The sequence below is a fragment of the Cetorhinus maximus genome, chromosome 11 (genome assembly GCF_964194155.1).
Source record: "Cetorhinus maximus chromosome 11, sCetMax3.hap1.1, whole genome shotgun sequence".
Classification (NCBI taxonomy): domain Eukaryota; kingdom Metazoa; phylum Chordata; class Chondrichthyes; order Lamniformes; family Cetorhinidae; genus Cetorhinus; species Cetorhinus maximus.
Window position 1 is genome coordinate 21,737,533 of NC_135889.1, and position 22,784 is coordinate 21,760,316.

At 42.3% G+C, this 22,784-nt stretch overlaps 1 protein-coding gene across 3 annotated transcripts in view; it reads left to right on the top strand.

Annotated features, from left to right (window-relative positions):
- Positions 1 to 22,784, top strand: part of LOC144686428 (protein FAM117B-like) — a 254,598-nt gene that overhangs the window by 196,093 nt on the left and 35,721 nt on the right. For all 3 annotated transcript variants that reach the window (XM_078551621.1, XM_078551622.1, XM_078551623.1), the window contains one exon: positions 7,370 to 7,522. In XM_078551621.1, the coding sequence (XP_078407747.1) occupies positions 7,370 to 7,522 (153 nt within the window). The remainder of the gene's footprint in view (positions 1 to 7,369; positions 7,523 to 22,784) is intronic.

The following is a 22,784-nucleotide window of genomic DNA, read 5'->3' on the forward strand; positions in this document are numbered from 1 at the left end:
CCGGATGGGTTGCACCTGAATAGAACTGGGACTGAGTTCCTTGTGGGGAATTTTGCAAGTGCTGTTGAGGAGGGCTTTAAACTAACTCGGCAGGGATGTGGGAACCAGGACGGAATATTAGAGAGGAATACCAGAGTGCACAAAATACTGGGAAAGACAGGTAACACTAGAATAGAGAATAGTAAGTTAATAGGTGGAGTCGGGGTGAGGGAGAAAGTAACAAAGTCTAAATCAGGGTTACCATTCATTTATGTGAATGCACCGAGTGTTGTCAATAAGATCGGGGAGTTACAGGCGCAGATTGCCATGTGGAAATATGATGATGTGCCGCTAGCACAGACCTGGCTCAAGGAAAGGCAGAACTGGCTGTTAAATATTCCTGGATACAAAGCGTTCAGAAAAATAAGAAAAGAGGAGGGATGGCGGAATTAGTTAAGGAGAGCATTGCAGTTCTGGTGAAAGAGGATGTCCCAGAGGGTTCAAGGACAGAATCAATTTGACTAGAGCTAAGGAACAAAAAGGGCACATTTACATTGCTCGGTGTAGCCTTTAGACCGCCAAACACTGAGAAGGATGCAGATAAACAAATCTGCAGGAAAATTGCAGAGAGATGCAAGCATTATAGAGTAGTTATAATGGGTGACTTTAATTACGCAAATGTAGACTGGGACAGTGATAGTGTAAAGGGCGGAGAGGGGCAAAGTTCTTAGCTTGTGTTCAGGAACATTTTCTACAGCAGTATGTGTCTAACCCAACGAGAAAAGACACACTGTTGGACCTGGTTCTTGGAAATGAGGTGGGCCAAGTAGATCAAGTGTCAATGGGTAACATTTAGGAGACAGTGATCATTGTATTGTACGTTTTAGGATGATAGAAAATGAAGATAGACAATCCAGAGTAAGAAAAATTAACAGGACGAGAGCCAACTTTGGGGCAAGAACGGAGCTGGGCCAGATAGACTGGAACAAAAGATTGGCAGGAAAAACTGTAGCTGAACAATGGGCTACCTTCAAAAAAAAAAATTGGTTTGGGCACAGTCAAGGTATATTCCATCAAAGGGAAAGCTAGGGCAAACAAATCCAGAGCTCCTTGGATGAAAAAGGAGATAGAAATTAAGATGAAGAAGAAAAACTATGCTTGCAACAGGTGTTAGATAGAAATTACAATTGAGAACCAAGAGCAATACAGAAGGTTCAGAGGGGAGGTGAAAAAGCATATTAGCGAAGCAAGGAGGAACTATGAGAAAAGACTGACAGCCAACATAAGGGGGAATCCTGAAGTCTTCTATAGGCATATAAATAGTAAAAGGAGGAGTAGGGTCTTTTGGGACCTAAAAGAGAATTTACACATGGCGAAGGGGCCATGGCTGAGGTATTAAATGAATACTTTGCATCTGTCTTTACCAAGGGAGGTAGATGCTACCCAGGCCATGGTGACAGATGAAGAAACTCATCCAAGGATATTGAAGGAAGTGAGAGCAGAAAGTGCAGGGGCACTGGCCATAATCTTTCAGTCTTCCCTGGACTCGGGGGTGGTGCCAGAAGACTGGAGAATTGCAAACATTAGCCCCTTGTTCAAAGGTTGTAAGGGTTAAGCCCAGCAATTACAGACCAGTCAGTTTAACTTCGGTGGTGGGCAAGATTCCAGAAACAATTATTCGGGATAGAATTAATAGTCACATGGAAAGATATGGGTTGATAAGGAAGAGCCAGCATGGATTTCTCAAGGGGAAATCGTGTTTAACTAATTTGCTGGAGTTTTTTGAAGAGATAGAAAAGGTTGATGAAGGTAATGCTGGTGATGTGGTGTACATGGACTTTCAAAAGGCATTTGATACGGTGCCATACAACAGACTTGTGAGAAAAGCTATTGCTCATAGCTGAAATATAGGAAGCAGAGAGTAAAGGTCAATGGATAATTTTCAAATTGGAGCCAGGTTTGTAGTGGAGTTCCCCAGGGGCCGGTGTTGGGAACCTTGCTTCTCCTGATGATATATTAATGGTCTAGATCTTGGTGTGCAGGGGACGATATCGAAGCTTGTGGATGATACGAAGCTTGGGAGTGTTGTAAACTGCGAGAAGAACAGTGTAGAACTTCAAAAGGACGTAGACAGGTTGATGGAATGGGCAGATAGGTAGCAGATGAAGTCCAATGTGGATAAGTGTGAGATGATACATTTTGGTAGGAAGAACATGGACAGACAATATAAAATAAGGGGTGAAATTTTGAAGGGGGTGCAGGAGCAGAAAGACCTGGGTGTATATGTGCATAGATCATTGAAGGTGGCAGGACAGGTGGAGAGAGCGGTTAGTAAAGGATATAGTATCCTGGGCTTTATTAATATGCAAGGTGGTTGTGCTGAATTTATATAAGACACTGATTAGACCTCAGCTGGAGTATTGTGCACAATCTGGGTGCCACGTTATAGGAAGGATGTGAACACATTGGAGAGAGCGCAGAAGAGGTTTACAGGAATGGTTCCAGGGATGAGAAATTTCAGCTATGAGAATAGATTGGAGAGGTTGGGACTGTTCTCCTTGGAGAGAAGAAAGCTTAGAGAAGGTTTGATAGAGATGCTCAAAATCATGAGGGGGCTGGACAAAGTAGATGGGGAGAAGCTGTTCTTGCTTGTAAAAGGATCAAGAATGAGAGAGCACAGATTTAAAGTGATTTGCAAAAGAAGCAAGTGTGATGTGAGAAAAAACTTCTTCGCACGAGTGGTTCGGGTCTGGAAAGCACTGCCTGGAAGTGTGGTGGAGGCAGGTTCAATCAAGGCATTCAAGAGGACATTAGAAGATTGTTTCTATTCAAATAATGTGCATGGGTACGGGGAAAAGGCAAGGCAATGGCACTAGGTCATTAATGCTCATTTGGAGAGCTGGTGCAGACACGATAGGCCCAATGGCTGCCTCCTGTGCTGTTAAAATTCTATGATTCTGTGAATTATGACCCTCAGAGAAAAAATTTCACCTCATCTCTTTTATAAATGGGCGACCCCTTATTTTTAAACAGTGACCCCTAGTTCTAGATTCTCCCAAAAGAGGAAACATCCTCTCTGCATCCACTCTGTCAAGAGCCGCCCTCCTTCCAAGTAGTGTCCAACAGAGAGTACTGATTACCTGGCTCGTTTCTGAATTGGTGCTACGAACTTCATGGTATCCAGAGTGAATGTAGAGGACTCTCAGGGGAACTCCTACTGTATACCACTCCTACTGTATACCACTCCTACTGTATACCACTCCTACTGTATACCACTCCTACTGTATACCACTCCTACTGTATACCACTCCTACTGTGCCACCACTGGTCTATTCTGTCGGTGGCACAGGTTATACCCAGGAATGCCGTTGGAGTCTGAGATACTGGATGTAAGGTATTGTTTAATGAATATGATTGTCAGGCTGTTGCTTGACTAATTTCTGGGACCATTCTCCTGATTCTCGTACAAGCTTACAGATATCAGTAAGGAGAACTCTGCAGAGTCATTTGGGTGTGCCATGTCAATTCCGGCGTGAAGGTTGACCCCATATGGACCTTCCAGTTTTATTTATGTGAGATTCTATAGACTCTGGAACAGATTGGAGGGTAGCTAATGTAACCCAACTATTTAAAAAGGGAGATAGAGAGAAAGCAGGGAATTATAGACCAGTCAGCCTGATGTCGATAGTGGGGAAAATTCTAGAGTCCATTATAAAAGATTTAATAGCTGAGCATTTGGAAAACAGTGGCAGAATCGGACAGAGTCAGCATGGATTTACGAAAGGGAAATCATGCTTGACAAATCTACTGGAATTTTTTGAGGATGTAACTAGTAGAGTTGATGAGGGGGAGCCAGTTGATGTGGTTTATTTGGACTTTCAGTAGGCTTTTGACAAAGCCCCACATAAGAGATTAGTTTGTAAAATTAAAGCGCATGGGATTGGGGTTAGTGCATTGAGATGGGTAGAAAACTGGTTGGCAGACAGGAAACAAAGAGTAGGAATAAATGGGTCTTTTCCAAATGGCAGGCAGTGACTAGTGGGGAACCACAGGGATCGGTGCTGGGACCCCAGCTATTCACAATATATATAAATGATTTAGATGAGGGAGCTAAATGTAATATCTCCAAATTTGTAGATGAGACAAAGCTGGGTGGGAGGGTGAGCTGTGAGGAGGATGCAGAGATGCTTTAGTGTGATTTGGACAAGCTGAGTGGGCAAATGCATGGCAGATGCAGTATAATGTGGATAAATGTGAGGTTATCCACTTTGGTAGCAAAAACAGGAAGGCAGATATTATCTGAATGACTATAAATTGAGAGAGAGGAATGTATGAGACCTAGGTGTCCTTGAACACCAGTCGCTGAAGGTAAGCATGCAGGTGCAGCAAGCGGTAAAAAAGGCAAATGGTATGTTGGCCTTCATAGCAAGAGGATTCGGGTACAGGAGCAAGGATGTCTTGCTGCAATTATACAGGGCCTTGGTGAGATTACACTTGGAATATTGTGTGCAGTTTTGGTTTCCTTATCTGAGGAAGGATGCTCTTGCTAAAGAGGGAGTGCAGCGAAGGTTTACCAGACTGATTCCTGGGATGGTGTGACTAACATATGAGGAGAGATTGAAAACAAAAACAGAATTACCTGGAAAAACTCAGCAGGTCTGGCAGCGTCGGTGGAGAAGAAAACAGTTGATGTTTCGAGTCCTCATGACCCTTCGGCAGAACTGAAGTATAGTTAGGAGAGAGGTGAAATATAAGCTGGTCTAAGGTGGAGGGCGGGGGGAGAGAGAAGTTGAGGGTGGGGTGGTTGTAGGGATAAGCAAGCAGTGATAGGAGCAGATAATCAAAAGATGTCACAGACAAAAGGATCAAAGAGGTGTTGAAGGTGGTGATATTATCTAAGAAAAGTGCTAATTAAGAATGGATGGCAGGATACTCAAGTTACAGCTCTAGTGGGGGTGGGGTGGAAAGACTAACAAAGTATTAGTTGTAGATTAGTTAGTCTTTCCACCCCACCCCCACTAGAGCTGTACCTTGAGTATCCTGCCATCCATTCTTAATTAGCACTTTTCTTAGGTAATATCACCACCTTCAACACCTCTTTGATCCTTTTGTCTGTGACATCTTTTGATTATCTGCTCCTATCACTGCTGGCTTATCCCTACAACCACCCCACCCTCAACTTCTCTCTCCCCCCGCCCCCCACCTTAGACCAGCTTATATTTCACCTCTCTCCTAACTATACTTCAGTTCTGCTGAAGGGTCATGAGGACTCGAAACGTCAACTGTTTTTTTCTCCACCGACGCTGCCAGACCTGCTGAGTTTTTCCAGGTAATTCTGTTTTTGTTTTGGATTTCCAGCATCCGCAGTAGTTTTTAGCTTTTTGTTTTTATCTCTGAGGAGAGATTGAGTCGGTTAGGATTAAATTCGCTGGTGTTCAGAAGAATGAGGGGGGATCTCATAGAAACCTATAAAATTCTAACAGGACTAGACAGGGTGGATGCAGGAAGGATGTTCCCGATTGTGGGGGAGCCCAGAACCAGGGGTCACAGTCTGAGGATACGGGGTAGACCATTTAGGACTGAGATGAGTAGAAACATCTTCACCCAGAGAGTGGTGAGCCTGTGGAATTTACATTTTCAAGAAGGAGTTAGATATAGCTCTTGGGGCAAAAGGGAACCAAGGATATGGGGAGAAAGTGGGAGCAGGCTATTGAGTTGGATGATCAGCCATGATCATGAATGATGGAGCAGGCTTGAAGGGCTGAATGGCATACTCCTATTTTCTATGTTTCTATTCCTTTTTCGACTTTTCTGTAGCGGTTTAGTACAGCTGGCTTGCTGGGCCACTTCAGAGAGTAGTTAAAGAACTAACCACATTGCTGAGAGTCTGGAATCACATGAAGGTCAGGCTGGATAAGGATGGCAAATTTTCATCCCGAAAGGACATTAGTGAACCAGATGGGCTTTTGCAGCAATCCAGTAACTTCATGGTCACCAGTACAGAGCCTAGCTTTTAATTCCAGATTTATTTATTAATTTAATTTAAATTCTACCAGGTGCAATTTGAATTTGTGTCCCCAGCGCCTTAGTCAGGGCCTCAGTATGACTGCTCCAGTAACTAAAATGCTAGAACTACTGCACTGAAGAGAGTACCTTCTGGGAGTGGGTTTGCATTCTTACCCTAATATACTCTCCAATATAACCATAAAGAGCAAATGATGCTTTTAAAGGCACTATATGAAGTTATTTTAAGATAGTAACATGTCACATGGTTGGAGGGAATCCCAAAAACTTGGCCAGAAAGGTGTGTGTTTTAAGGAGGAAAGGGGGATGGAAGAGCAGAGGGATGGCATGTGGTTGAATATGAGAAGCAGAGATTTGAATGAGCTGGTTTGTTAAAGATCGAGTCCAACCAGGAGAGTATTGGAATGGAGCCTGGAAGTGGCAATGGTGTGTATAAGGGCTGGAGGGATGGAGACAGAAGTTAGCAGTCTTTCTGATGTGGGTGGCATGAAGGTCAGAAGCACATGGTCAAACAGGGCATCGAAATTATGTACAGTGGGATTCTGTCTAATCGCCAGCGAGGTGGATGAAGTCACAGCTCATGACCTTGACCTTCCCAATCTAATTGGGCTATCAAAGATATGATGTTGAACAAGTTTGTTGGCCTGGAAGCAGTAAAGGGTTGAGAGAGGTGGAGCTGGATGTTGTCATCACATGTGGAAGCTGGCGCCATTGCTGTGGGTGATGTTAATAAGCATGCAAAGGCACTTCACTTTGGATAGAAAGCATGACCGAAAGGAGAGGCTTAGGGGAATTGAAAAGTAGAGCCTAGACAGCTGTAAGATGTTTTGGTAAGTGGGGATGCGGGTTCAGACCGTTAACACTGCAAGGAGGGATGCACAGGACAATGAACTGTGGAGCATATACTGCATGAGGTTGGGAGGTGTAAGACCTTGGAGGGATTAATTTTGAAAGCTCTGCATTTAGGGGAGTAACAGAAGTCAGGAAGGACAACGATGGCCTGGTGGGACAAGAGTTTAGGCAACAGCTTTTGGATCACTAACCCAATTCTCAATTTGTTCTTCAGATCTTGTATCAATACACATTGAAAGCGGCATAGCCTCAGTGGAAAAGCAGTAGTATAAGAACACAAATGGTTGCATGCCTTCTACTAAAGGTCAAAGTTGCCCTTGATGTCCCCATAGCCAAACCTTTGTTCGTGTGAGATTTGAAGCCTGTAAAATTGACATAGATCATTGGTAAATAAAATGTTGTGTCTTTTACCTTTTCTTTGAATTGATCTTACATATATTAAAGTGACTTGCATTTATTTGCAGCTTTGTAATTTCCTCAGTACTGATGTGCTGTTTCAAAAATTGTGTTCTAGGCACCCATTCCAAAGACTGTTTTGATTCCAGTGGCAATTCCTATTTCCAAGTCGACGGTTTCCCGATTCCGCAACAGTGTTGAGGGTCTTAACCAGGAGATTGAGCGAATTATTATCAAGGAGAGTGGGGACAAAGAGGAGCAGATGATGATTGTAAGTGTTTCTTTATCTAGAGCGCCCTCTGGTGACAAGGTTCTATAGTAATTCAGACCAGACTGCATTGGTATTTAGCTTGTTTACATATACGTATTGTGCAGTTATAACAAAAACCATGATCAAAAGCTATTCAGGAAAGCACAGGACTTGGTATATGTATGTAAAGTGAATAACTGTGATAGCGTGTGAGAGATGTTTTCTGCCTGGGTAGATTTACTTTTTTGTAAATATCACAAATAAGATCAGAACTGAGATATTGAATGAATTCCAAGCTTAATGCTCTGTTTCAGAGGATAACAGTGTTGCTGCAAAATTTTATCAAAATGTTCTGACTTGTTAGGGCTGCCACTATTTTCCTCAAAATTGGGCAGGGATAAGGTGGGCCCTGCTCATCCACGTGTCAAACCCTGGGCAGACCCTGTTGAAGCATACACAAAACATTGGATCAAATATCTGACTTTAGTTGTCAGCTTTTCAGATATTTTGCTGAAGTTAGTGGCAGCAGCCCCAAGCCCAAAAGGTTGTCATTGTGCACTTTGTGGACAAAGTTACAGTTCAAGAATCAAGTTTGGTATATCTATTTTAGTACTGTATATACCGGTTTTGAATGAAATTCTTTCAGACAGCTCAAAGGTTTAGTATTGATGCTTGTGATGCTTCAGTGTTCTTACGTATTCCAGCAGTGACCTTGGGCAAAAACATTCAAGGTGCCATTCCTCAAAGACTTTATTCAGTGGCCACCTCTGTCACCTTCCCCATTTTCCCCCTCGATACCCCTCGTTAAATCTGCTCAGTAAAAGCTTTCTGCTACTATGACTTGAATGTCATCTTGTTTTTAAAAACTTGTTTGCTCAAATTGCCCCATCCCATGTTAAGTGCTGTTTCTTATCATTCATTAATCTCCATTGACACACGGTCCCCAATTATTTTTAAATCCTTCTCGGAACCTTTCTACATCATACTTATGCATCCTGCTCCTGTCCTCCGTCTCGGTTTACATCCCTTCACTGTTCTATTTTTGCTCCCTCCTGGTCCACTATCAGTTGCAGAACTTTGAGCCACCATAGTCCTGTGCTTTGTAACCCTCTTCCTGAACTTGCTGTGTCTCTGCCCATTTTAACAGCATCCTCAAAATCCTCAGCTAACTTTTCTAAATTCTTCTTGGTGTCTGTTTTCCCCTTCCTTATATGAAGCACTTCAACATGCTTTGCAAAACAACTTGCATTCGTGCAGCATCTTTTTGGGGGGGTGGGGTAGTGGGAAGAAAGCAATACTTATTTTGAAGTAATACCTGATGAGATATTTGAGTTTAAAAGTAATTATAGCACATTTACCACAAGAGCCACCAGTAAACAACAACTTCCAGTGTTAATTGTCAGCTGCTCACAGTGTTGTTGGTGTGATTTTTTGCCTCTTGTTCTCAGAGAGTATCCTGGGTTTGGTTTTTGCCAACTAGAAGCCATATTATATAAGAAACTTTGCAACAGGATTAGGCTGAGCTCTGTCAGTGAGTGTGTGAGTTTGATATCCAACATAGCTGGGGTATCCCCAATGGTTCAGCTTGATTAAAGCAGTGAATAGCTGAGCCATACAGACTGGGAACATCCAGGTTCAGCTCTCTGATCATTCTTGAGCTAGTGATGTTAATTGATAATGGGTTCTTAAGCTAGAGGGGAGAAAATCATCTAAAGTTTTCCCTTCTGATTGCTTGCCAGCAAATGTTGTGCACAAAATGTCAATGAAAAATCCGGGTTTTTGCATGTAGAATGGCCCCTTGAAACTGTAAACTAACAAGGAGTTTTAATGCCTTTAGGAATAGAGAATATCAGAAAGCATGTGAGACGGAGGGGAGCGATAAGTTCCCTGCTGTTCTTATGAACCAGACCATTTGTCCTCCAAGTGAATATATTGTTATCTATTTTACCTCAAAATACTGTATTACCTATACTTGTTGAACTTGAATTTTGAAGAAAATCATGACTTGGAAATCTGAAATAAAAACTAGGAATGTGAAGCCAGTTGATCAGTACATGAAACAGTTTCTGTTGCTAATGTGAACCTTTATCAGCTCCGGTATGGTCAGGCAATTTCGTAGGACTGATCAGTTGAGATATGAGAAATCAAAGGGGAGAAGAGAATAGTCAATTTCCTGGTTAATTTGTTATATGCTGGTGCTGCTGCCAACTTTCAGTTTGATTTTTGTGAACTTCATTGGACTTCTCATTTCATCCCACAGCTTTATTTGTTCTACCTTTGTCTCACTTACCTCTCCCTTTTTGCTAGACCTACTTTTCCATCTGTGTCAGTTGAATTTTTGTTGTGTGCTTCAAGCAAAAATATTCCACTGCTCTTAGAAATATAATTCTTAACCGCATCTTTTCCTGTAAAAACTGTATCTCCACCACAATCCCCCCCACCCCCATTTCTTTATCATCATTTGCAAGTGCTCTGATAGTGACATTTTCTGCACCTGAACTCCTTCAGAAGGTTCCTTTTTTTAACAGATTTTCCTTAACTGTACTGGGGATAGCTGTTGGTCACATCTATCCCACATTCTCTGCCTTTTGCTTCTACCCACAGTCACAGACTCTCACCTTTTACTGTACTAAGCTGCATTATCAGGTACTTATCTGCTATTTCTACAAGCTACAATGTGACCCAAGCACCAAGTGTACTATTTCTTTCCTGCCTGTTTTCCAGAGTGACTATTACTGCCACAGCACATTTCGCTCTTCAGGAGCATCTAACCTTGAAATTGCCTTTGCTGCAACACTTTTTTGAAGAAAAAATGAAAACCAGCCTAGAAACACTCAGCAGCATATGTGGATAGAGAAATAATTAACTGCTTGGGTTGATGACCATTCGTCAAACTCTTAACACTCACCAAAAGTGTGATCCTCTCACCTCTTTTGACATTACTTTTCCCCTGACTATTCCATTTATCTGTGATTCCCTTCCCTCTTTCACCTCCTATGCTGTTCCAGTGCAAGTCTTAAGGTTGCTTCATCTCCTCCTGGTCACCCCTCCGCGCACTTCCCAATTTTAGATCTTAGTTGCCCTTGGTTTTCTGTAAGGCTCTGTGAGGCATCATTGACATTCAGCTGTCAAAGTTAAGATTATTGAAAGGATTTCTGTTGCCATTTTGTGTTTTGGTTTCCATTCTGGCTGCCGAATTGAGCAAATTTCCCACTTTGGGAGATTCCTGCTGTTTGGGAAGGGAGGGGTATACTTCCACATCCTATGATCATCTTTCTCTTGGCCCTTGTTCATATTTTGACACTTCCATCCTGTTGCAATTATACCACAGTTCAAGTACTGTGACAGCAGTTGTACTATGAAGTGAATTCTACAGCAAAAAAAGTCCACATGCACCAATATTTGTCAGTCACGTTTTGTGACTTTGTTTTGACTAATATACCAATGGCAGAGGAAGTCCGTACAAGTCAGGAAATCTCTCAAATGTTAGGCCCCGTAGAGACATGCTGAACTACTTGGTTCATCAGCATATCTGGCCGTGGCAGATTTATGTTGCAATTGAATGTGACTCTGACCCCATGGGTGCATATCAAAACTATTTTTTTGACTTTACTGGACTACTACTACTTGAAGGTAATATTGGGACATTGAAGTGTTGTTCTGGTTCTGGACCAGAAAGTCAGAGGTCATGACTTTAAGTCACTTGTCAAATTGTGAAATGGAACTCTGCAAATCTGGCACCAAGAAAGCTGTTGGTTTTTATGTTTAAAAACACAACTGGTTCATCCTTGAGGCCTAGCCTCAACTGGTCTGGCTTATGTATGACTGCAATCCCACTATGATCCCAACACCATGTGGTTGGCCCCTCATGCTCTCAGGACACTTGGATTAAGCAATACGTACTTCCTTGGCAGCATTGGCCATACTCAAGAACAATCTTTTTCAAAGAAGAAAGATCACTGAAATAGGAGTTTGCAGACACAATCTGTGCTAGCACAAACATTTCTAAAATGGCAAAATTCTTTGTCCATATTCTTTCCACATTTATTACCACTTCAGAATAGTGAAGCTCAAGGCAGTGGCTTTAACTCAATGAACTATTACCATATTACTTCACTCAGAAATACTGGGCATTCAGCACTTGTCCAAGCTTATCAGTGCTAATGTAAAACCAGTGGTTGAGTTAGATGTTGAGCCTCTTTGTAACATCAATTTTTGTTTATATCTACTGGTTACTGATAGTGTGTTTGAGGAAATGTTTTTATTAGTGTTAGATTGAATTGTACAATGTCTCCTTTCCACTCCTGATGGCTTTTGATGCTGGGCTGAACGAAGATTCCATGGTCAGCATGTGTGTTCCTGGACCTAACCCAAGTTTTATGTGAGCTTAAGTGTTGCTAAGCCTTTCAATTATGGAGACCACCACAGCTGAGCACACTGTTGTCTACAACAATACACTTTACAACATCAGTCACTGAACAGCAAGCTGGAGCCATATCCCTTTCTAATACCCTTTCCTCTTCTACCCATCCCACCCCACAATCAGGAGGCACTAATTGTACCAGACTGACTATTACACAGGGTGAGGTGATCACCAATTAGTAATAGGACCAGCTGTTTTGCATTGGGTGGTGCTTTTCATCACTAGACCATTAGGTAAGCTTGGGCTTTTCTATTATCAATTTTCAGTACTAGTATTGTGACTGAGCTGAGTGAGATGTCTATATTATGAACTATATCCTTAATATATAGTAATGAAGCGTCTCTAAGGAAGAATGTACAGTTGGCAATGATGGCCCATGAGTGGCATGCAAGGTGCATTCCACAGCTGGCTGCCAGCTCTTCATACAGTAGTTCCTTTTATTTTTGTTCTATTGGTGGCTGAAGTGATTCATCTGTGGTTATGACTTTTATCATTTGACTCCAAGATTTAAATCTGGGTACAGATATATTTTTGAATGGTGAATACCATATTGCACTAAGAGATGGCCCAGTTCCATAATGCACAAAGGGTAAAATTGTGTGTGGGGTGGCTGGGCTATGAGATCTTTAAATGTTATGTTGTACAGAGTGTATCCTGTTTAAATAATGGAAATCCAAAAAAATGTCAGAACTTCTATTGTTATAAAGGGCTATGTTCAGACACTTGGTATCCATGGAGAGGTTGTAAACTGGATTCGAAATTGGCTGTGTGGGAGAAGACAGAGAGTGGTAGTGGATGATTGCTTCTCAGACTGGAGGTCTGTGACTAGTGGTGTGCCTCAGGGATCTGTGCTGGGACCATTGTTGTTTGTTGTCTATATCAATGATTTGGATGATAATGTGGTAAATTGGATCAGCAAGTTTGCTGATGACACTAAGATTGGAGGCGTTGTGGACAGCAAGGAAGGTTTTCAAAGCTTGCAGAGAGATCTGGGCCAACTGGAAAAATGGGCCAGAAAATGGCAGATGGAATTTAATGCAGAAAAGTGTGAGGTGTTGCATTTTGGAAGGACAAACCAAGGTAGGACATCCAAAGTAAATGGTAGGGCACTGAGGAGTGCGGAGGAACAAAGGGATCTGGGAGTTCAGATACATAATTCCCTGAAAGTGGCGTCACAGGTAGACAGTGTTGTAAAGAAAGCTTTTGGCATACTGGCCTTCATAAATCAAAGTATTGTGTATAGGAGTTGGGATGTTATGGTGAGGTTGTATAAGACATTGGTGAGGCCAACTTTGGAGTATTGTGTGCAGTTCTGGTCGCCTAACTACAGGAAGGATATCAGTAAGATTGAAAGAGTGCAGAGAAGATTTACTAGGATGTTGCCAGGTCTTCAGGAGTTGAGTTACAGGGAAAGATTAAACAGGTTAGGACTTTATTCCTTGGAGCGTAGAAGGATGAGGGAAGAATTGATAGAAGTTTACAAAATTATGAGGGGTATAGACAGAGTAAACGCGAGTAGACTCTTTCCACTTAGATTAGGAGAGATAAACACGAGAGGACATGGCTTTAGGGTGAAAGAGAAAAGGTTTAGGGGGAACATTAGGGGGAACTTCTTCACTCAGAGAGTGTGGAACGAGCTGCCATCTGACGTGGTAAATGCGGGCTCACTCTTAAGTTTTAAGTATAAATTGGATAGGTACATGGATGGGAGAGGTCTGGAGGGTTATGGACTGGGTGCAGGTCAATGGGATTAGCGGAATAATATTTTGGCACAGACTAGAAGGGCCGAATGGCCTGTTTTCTGTGCTGTAGCGTTCTATGGTTCTATGTGTATCTGAATGTCTTGACTTTTTTAAAATCTTCCTGTATCAAAAGGAACCCAGGGGTAAGGTACACCACTAAAGTTCATTGCAGCAGGTGTTAGAATAGAATCATAGAGCGGTTGCAGCACAGAAGGTCATTTGGCCCATCAAGTCAACACTGGCTCTCTGTTCGTCTCGCCCTTTCTATAACGTTGCAATTTTTTTTTATCCTTAGGTGCTTATCCAATTCACTTCTGAAAATCACAATTAAATCTGCCTCCACCATCCTTTGGGGCAGTGCATTCCAGACCCAAACCACTCACCTTTGCTTCTTTTGCCAATCACCTTAAGTCTGTGCCTCCTGGTTCTCTACCCTTTTGCCAAAGGGAACAGATTCTCCCTCTCTACTCTGTACAGACTCCTCATGATTTTCATCACCCCTATCCCAGCTTCCCCAGTCTATCCTTGTAACTGAAGTCCTTCATCCTAGAACCATTATTGTAAATCTTTTCTGCATCCTTCCAAAAGTGTGGTGTTCAACATTGGACCACGGTGTTCCAGATGAGGCCATACCAGTGTTTCAAGTTTAATCTAACTTCCTTGCTTTTATATTCTGTGTTTCTAAGCCCAGCACCCCACAGGCCTTTTTAACCATGTTCTCAACCTGTCTTCCCGCTTCCAAAGATTTTGTGCACATATACCCTCAGGTCTATCTGATCCTGCACCCACTTTAAAATTGTACCGTTTAGTTTATATTGCCTGTCATAGTTCTTACCAAAAAGTATTACTACTTTGCATTAAATTTCATCTGCCTCGTGTCCACCTATTCTACCAGCCTATGTCCCCTTATATCTTCCTCCAGTCCAAAAAGTATCCGTTTACTACCAGTCTCTCTCCTGTCACTCAGCCAGCTTTGTATCCATGCCACCACCATCTCTTTTATTCTGTGGGCCTCAACTTTGCTGAAAAGCTAATATGTGGCACTTTGTCAAATGCCTTTTGCAAGTCCATATATACCATGTCAACCACATTACCTTCATCAATCATTGCTGTTAACTCAATCAACTAGTAAGACTGGTCATGGTGCTTCTTTCCTTTTGTATTTTTTCTGTTTACTTCCATTCTCGTCATTGAAAGGGCATTATCTGCATGATCTTTTGAAGTTGCTGAGTGTGCACCATACCTATATCATGGAATGTTATTTCTAGGATTTACTAAGATTAATGGGTACCTGAAAGTTTCAGAAGTCTGCACAGTAGATATTTTTTCACTTTTTAAGTAATGGATGATGTTGGAAATTGTTATTCAAATTATGTTCTTTAAACCTGGAAATATACCAAGCCAGACACATAAATTTCAGATTTTACCCGACGTAATCTGGAGACAATATTTTAAACTATTCAATACCATTGCAAGCCTGGCACTGGCAATTGTAGTGGTGGGAACAATTTGAGGTGATAAATAAAGCATTGCACAAAATAATGTTGATTCAACATTGAAGTATGTTGACTTGAGCATGGATTTTCTTGTTGGTATCAATATGCTATAAAAGACTAGGCAGAGCACTGTCCACAACTTGTACGTCTTATGTGGTGATGGACTTAAATTTAATTCAGTTGATTTAAAAAAAAGGTTGCAGGCCTGCAAATAAATCACCAAATTGAAAGCAGGGCAAGACTTGGACAGGAGATAAAGATTAAAAAGCAATGTGTTTGTGAGAGTTGCTTTTGTTTATGGATTTGTCACCACTAAACTAATTTTCAAAGGTGACAACCATTTTGAATTTATAAAGGAAGCAAACTTAGTTGTCAGCTTTGAAACCCAGCAGATCACAAAGCTTTAATTTGGACTGAATTTGCTTCCTATGGTTCCATTTGCAAGGCAAAGTAGTTGCAGCATTATCGTGTGGAGTATTTTGTGATTTTTGGCCTGTTTTTAAAAAAAAGTCATGCCTAAAAGCAGCTCTTTTTGCCAAATAAAGATCTGATTTCTTTTACTCCAGCACACCTGTTCCGTTCTAAATGAGAGGGTCTTTACTAAGTTGAATAGCCCGGCTGAGCCAAACAGCTGCACAGCGCAGTAGCACTAAAACCAGCTTTAGTGCTGGCACCGTTCTCAGCAGATGGATTAGGGAGCATCTCTGAACTGCAAGGCGAGACAATTTTGTTTGAGTCACTAGTCACTGATTCCAAGCCCACATGTCTTTGACCCACTTCTTTTTGCCCCTTCCCTGCCACTCATACAATCAAAAGATTTATTTAACTAACATTTTTTTAAACGGCAGAAGCATTAATTAACAATTGAATCACAGTGAGTTTGATTTCACAGAAAAAGAATTTAACTGGAGAACTGCCGTACAATCTCCCTGGTAGTGTATTGAAAATGATGCTATTAAGTTCAATAGCCCAGAATTATTTCCATGTTCCTCCTTCCGTCCTGTTTTTCATCCTGGAACATCATTTTCCCAAAATAAAAAAAAAGGAATGAAAGAACATGGCATGGAGGCAGCAGTTGTAAGAATGTAGTACATTTCATTTAAAACCAGATGTCAGTTTAACTGATTATTTCATTCAAATTAGCTAAACCTGCATATACAGCATTTCTACCCCCTCAAAGGGGAAATAGTGCCCTTTTCTCCAAAAGAAATTTCTTCTCCCTTCTCCCAATTTGCTGCAGCTAGATCCTGCTTCTCAACTGCGCCATCAATTCTTTCTTTCTGATTGCTGACAGATCCCTCCTATCTCCCAAGGTTAGTTGTCAACTTCTGTTTGTTGAAATTCTTTATTACTCTAGCTGTTAACCAGTTTATCTTATGCTTTCACTGAAATTAGTCCAACTTCAGTTGGCCCTTATTACAATTGTCAGTGTATGCCCAGTTCTTGCTTTAAAAATTTGAATCAAATGGCATTGATTGGCTGTCTGTCATACAGAAGCGTGAAGCCTACTCCACACTCAACACAAGGGATATGATGGACTCATTCATTGATTACATTAGTGTTGAAACTTTCTTCTTCCCAGTACAGAAATGCACTGTTGTCCAGCTAATTACAAACTCACCCCTCCACACCCAGGTGACAGCTGGAAATGTGGGCTGGGAACCTTCACCATTATATAAGATGGCCTTGTCAAAGTACATTCTGTTGGCTTGCACAGGGTTGTGAATAAAATGTGGAAGTGGGGACAAAGAAAAGAGAATCTGCACATATTGCTACCTACAGGGTATGTTGAGGTGGTTATGACTTCTGATGAACCAGCTGATGTTCCAGTGAAGTAGTCTCACCAGTGGGCATTAGGTGAAGGCAAGTTTGGACTCAACTGTGACTTAAACTACAGTTGAATAATCTATTTTAAATATGCCACTCAGACCCAGTAGAAAAAGCATCTGAGACCTGTGGGACTGCACCCACACCCCACCAAATGGAGTCAGCATCTTGAGAAGAAAAATCAACACCAGCAAAATCAAGGCCCTGAGGGATATGTCCTGAACAAGAATTAAACCTGAAAGGAATGTTTAAGCTTGTTACTTTTCTGCAGATCAAACATACAGTATGCCACAGCCTATTTGACAGATGCATGCTTCATTCTGGAGTCAGAGAAACATTCAATTCAGACTCATGTTGCAAAAGCACTATTGTCACTTAACTCAGCTTAGGCCACAGATTCTTTCCCAAGTGTAATCGCAATAGTTCTGAAAAATTGAGGGCTAACATGCCTACTGGTTTTTGGATATCTGAGTGAGTATTCTCTGCAGCAGGGGTCCCTTTAGATGATGGTAACTTAGTTTAAATGGCTGGTATGTGGCAAATTTCTGCTGCAGGAGTATTTTTCCATGACAGCATTGGTAGGAATGAAAACAATCTTTGTGGCCACCAAGTCCCATCTTAGGTCATCCTCCATTCTATTGTGTGGCATAGCCACCTGCTAAATTGAAACATTTGAGAACAGATCTTGCAGTTCAAAACTGGGCATTCTTGAGGCGCTGTGATCAGAATTGTATCCCACCACAATTTATAAACCTATGGCCTGACATATTCATCACTCCTCCGTCAACATCAGACTAACACTTAACCCTGGTTCAACAAGGAACCTTGGAGAGCAAGCCAGGAGTAACGGCAGGCCTACCTAAAATTGAGGTGTGAACCCAGTGAAGCTACACCATGTGTACTAAACAGTAGCATGCTAAGGTCAGAACTAAGTGATCCCATAGCCAGTGGACTGTATTAAAGCTCTGCAAAAAGATCGTTATCCTTAATAATGTGAAGCAAAATACAAGGCTAAAGCATTTGCTATGATTTTCAGTTAGAAGTGTTGAGGGGGCAATCTCTCTTGGCCTTTTCTGAGATTCTATCACAGATGTCAATCTCTAAACAATTTTGTTTAATTCACGTCATCAAGGAACAGCTGTGTGTACTCAACATAGCACAGGTCCTGACAATAGTACCAAAGATCTGTGTTCCAGTACCAGCCATACCACAAGCCAAGCTGTTCCAGTGTAGCTTACAGCAATAGCATCTACAAGGCAAGGTGGAAAATTGTCCAGCCATGTATTGTGCACAAAATAACAGGACAAACCCATCCTAGCTAATTATCACCCAGTCAGCCTACTCTCAACCATTGGAAGAGGGATACACGTGTTGTCAACAGTGCTATCAAGTGGTAGTTACCCACAAATCGCCTACGCCTTATGCTCAGTTTGGGTTCCACCAGGACCACTTGGCTCCAGACCCCAGTAAAACCTTGGTCCAAATATGGATAGGAGCTGACTTCCAGAGGTGAGATGATCTTGGCTGTCTTTGTTTGACATAAAAGCAGCATTTACTGAGGGTGTCATAAAGGAACCCTATGAAAACGAAAGTCATTATGGATTGGAGGAGGAGCTCACCACTGGTTAGAGTCATATCTAGCACACATAAGAGAGTTGAGATTGTTGGAGGCCAATCAGCTCAGCCCCAGGATAGTGCTGGAGGAGTTCCTCAAGGCAGTGCCCCAAGGCCCAACTATCTTCAGCTACTTCATTAATGGTCACATCTCCATCATAAGGCTGTGGGACTGTCCTATGAGGAGAGATTGAAGAGAAGACCTGTATTTCTGGAATTTATAAGAATGAGAGGTGATTCATTGACACTTAAGGGGCTACCCTTGGGAAGGAGTAAAAAGTGTGGGAATGCAATTATTATAGGGGATTCAATTGTAATGGGAATAGATAGGTGTTTCTGTGGCCGCAAACAAGACTCCAGGATGGTATGTTGCCTCCCTGGTGCTAGGGTCAAGGATGTCTCAGAGCGAATACAGGACATTCTGTAGGGGGAGGGTGAACAGCCAGTGGTGATGGTACACATTGGTACAAATGACATAGGTTTAAAAAAAGAGATGAAGTCCTAAAAGCAGAACGTAGGGAGTTAGGAACTAAGTTGAAAAGTAGGACCTCAAGGGTAGTGATCTCAGGATTACTACCAGTGCCACGTGCTAGTCAGAATAGAAATAGCAGGTTATATCGGATGAATACATGGCTGAAGAGATGGTGCGAAGGGGAGGGTTTCAGATTCCTGGGACATTGGGACCGGTTCTGGGGGAGGTGGGACCGATACAAACTGGACGGGTTACACCTGGGCAGGACCGGGACTGATGTCCTAGGGGGATTATTTGGTAGAGTGGTCGGGCAGGGTTTAAACTAATATGGCAGGGGGATGGGAACCTATGCAAGTAGTCAGGGGAGGGGGAATCAAGGGCAAGAACAAAAGACAGAAAAGGGAATAAGAAAAGTGAGAGGGCGAGGAATCAAGGGCAAGAATCAAACAGGGCCTCAGTGAAAAATAGTGGGAACGGGACAAGTAATGTTAAAAAGACAATTCTTAAGGCTTTGTGCCTTAACGCAAGGAGCATTTGCAATAAAGTGGATGAATTAGCCGCGCAAGTAGCTGTAAACAGGTATGATATAGTCGGGATTACGGAGACATGGCTGCAGGGTGACCGGGGTGGGAACTGAACATCCTGGGGTATTCCGTATTTAGGAAGGTCAGACAAAAGGAAAAGGCGGTGGAGTTGCATTGCTGGTTAAAAAGGAAGTTAACGCAATAGTGAGGAAAGATATTAGCTCCGACGATGTGGAATCTTTATGGGTAGAGCTGAGAAACACTAAGGGGCAAAAAACGTTAGTGGGGGTTGTATATAGACCCCCAAACTATAGTGGTAATGTTGGGAATGGCATTAAACAGGAAATTAGAGACGCATGCAACAAAGGACCAACTGTAATAATGGGTGACTTTAATCTGCATATAGATTGGGCAAATCAAATTAGTAACAATACCGTAGAGGAGGAATTCCTGGAGTGTATACGGGATGGTTTTCTGGACCAATACGTTGAGGAACCAACTAGAGACCAGGCCATCCTCGACTGGGTATTGTATAATGAGAAAGGAATAATTGGCAATCTAGTTGTGTGAGGCCACTTGGAGATGAACGACCATAATATGACAGAATTCTTCATCAAGATGGAGAGTGACGTGGTTGATTCTGAGACTAGGGTCCTGAATCTTAATAAAGGAAACTACGATGGTATGAGGCGCAAATTGGCTATGATGGTTTGGGAAACGTTACCTAAAGGGATGACGGTTGATAGGCAATAGCAAACATTCAAGGAGCGCATGGATGAACTGCAACAATTGTTTATTCCTGTCTGGCACAAAAGTGAAACAGGAAAGATGGCCAAACCATGACTTACAAGGGAAATTAGAGGTAGTATTAGATGCAAGGAAGAGGCATACAAATTGGCTTAAAAAAAACAACAGACCTGAGGAATGGGAGCAGTTTAGAATTCAGCAAAGGAGGACCAAGGGATTGATTAAGAAGGGGAAAATAGAATACGAGAGTAAGCTTGCAGGGAACATAAAAACTGACTGTAAAAGTTTCTATAGGTTTGTGAAGAGAAAAAGATTGGTGAAGACAAATGTAGGCCCCTTACAGTCAGAAATAGGGGAATTTATAATGGGGAACAAAAATGGCTGACCAACTAAATACATACTTTGGCTCTGTCTTCACAAAAGAGGACACAAATAACATACCAGAAATGTTGGGGAGCACAGGGTTTAGTGAGAGGGAGGAACTGGAAGAAATCAGTGTTAGTGGGGAAATGGTGTTGGGAGTTGAAGGCCGCTAAGTCCCCAGGGCCTGATAATCTACATCCCAGAGTACTTAGGAAGTGGCCCTTGAAATAGTAGATGCATTGGTGGTCATCTTCTGAGATTTTATAGACTCTGGAACAGTTCCTACAGATTGGACGGTAGCTAATGTAACCCAACTATTTAAAAAGGGCAGTAGAGAGAAAGCAGGGAATTATAGACCAGTCAGCCATAGGTCGATAGTGGAGAAAATTCTAGAGTCCATTATAAAAGATTTAATAGCTGAGCACTTGGAAAACAGTGGCAGAATCGGACAGAGTCAGCATGGATTTACGAAAGGGAAATCATGCTTGACAAATCTACTGGAATTTTTCAAGGATGTAACTAGTAGAGTTGATGAGGGGGAGCCAGTGGATGTGATTTATTTGGACTTTCAGAAGGCTTTCGACAAGGTCCCACATAAGAGATTAGCATGTAAAATTAAAGCGCATGGGATTAGGGGTAGTGTATTGAGATGGACAGAAAACTGGTTGGCAGACAGGAAACAGGGTAGGAACAAACAGGTCTTTTTCTGAATGGCAGGCAGTGACGAGTGGGCTACCACAGGGATCGGTGCTGGGACCCCAGCTATTCACAATATATATTAATGATTTAGATGAGGGAACTAAATGTAATATCTCCAAATTTGCAGATGACACAAAACTGGGTGGGAGGGTGAGGTGTGAGGAGGATGCAGAGCTGCTTCAGTGTCACTGCCACAGGAAGTTGTTGAGGCCAAAACATTGTATGTTTTCAAGAAGGAGTTAGGTATAGTTCTTGGGGCGAAAGGGATCAAAGGATATCGGGAGAAAGCGGGAGCAGGCTATTGAGTTGGATGATCAGACATGATCATGATGAATGATGGAGCAGGCTCGAAGGGCCGAATGGCCTACTATTTTCTGTGTTTCTAGACGGGTAGATGCAGAAAGAATGTTTCCACTGGCTGAGGGGGTGGATCTAGAACCAGGGACACCGTCTTAGAACAGGGGCTAAGCCATTTAGGACTGAGGTGAGTAATTTCTTCACTGAGGATTGTGAATCTTTGGAATACCTAGAGGACTGTGGAAGCTCAGTCATTGAGTATGTTCAAGACCTGAGATCAATAGATTTCTGGATACTCATGACATCAAGGGATATGGGGATAGTGTGGGAAAATGGCATTAAGGTAGATGATCAACCATGATCTAATTGAAAGGTGGAGCAGGCTCTATGGGCTGAGTGGCCTACTCCCCCTATGTTCTGACCATTGACTGGAAACTGAACTGGATCAGCCACAAATGCTGCAGCACTGGAGCAGCTCAGAGGCTGGTTATTCTGTGGAGAATGGCTCACTTGACTTCCCAAAGCCCCTCCCATCTACAAGACACAAGTCGGAAGTATGATGGACTGCTCGCCACTTGGCTGGATGGCTGCAGCTGCATTTACACTCGAAGTATGGTACCCATTCGGGGCAAAGTAGTCTGCTTAATTGACAGCCCAGACAGTGGGTTAATTGTCCACTCTCTCCAGCATTGGCACACTGTTCCTGTGTCTACTATCCATAGGATGCCCTATAGCATATCATGAAGGCATCTTTGGCAACACCTCTGAAACCTAATGCCTAGGACAAGGACAGGAAGTTCATGAATAATCTACAAATTCTCCTCCAGATCTCTCACCATCCTGAATTAGGAATATAGGAAATAGAAGCAGAAGTAGGCCATTTGGGCCCTCGAGCCTGTTCCAACATTCAACTAGATTATGGCTGATGATCTACCTCAACGCACTATCCCTTTACCCCCTTGATATCTTTAATATCTAGAAATCTATCAATCTCTATCTTTAATATAGTTAATGACTGAGCCTCCACAGCCCTCTGGGTAGAGTGCTCCAAAGATTCACCATCTTTTGAGTGAAGGAAT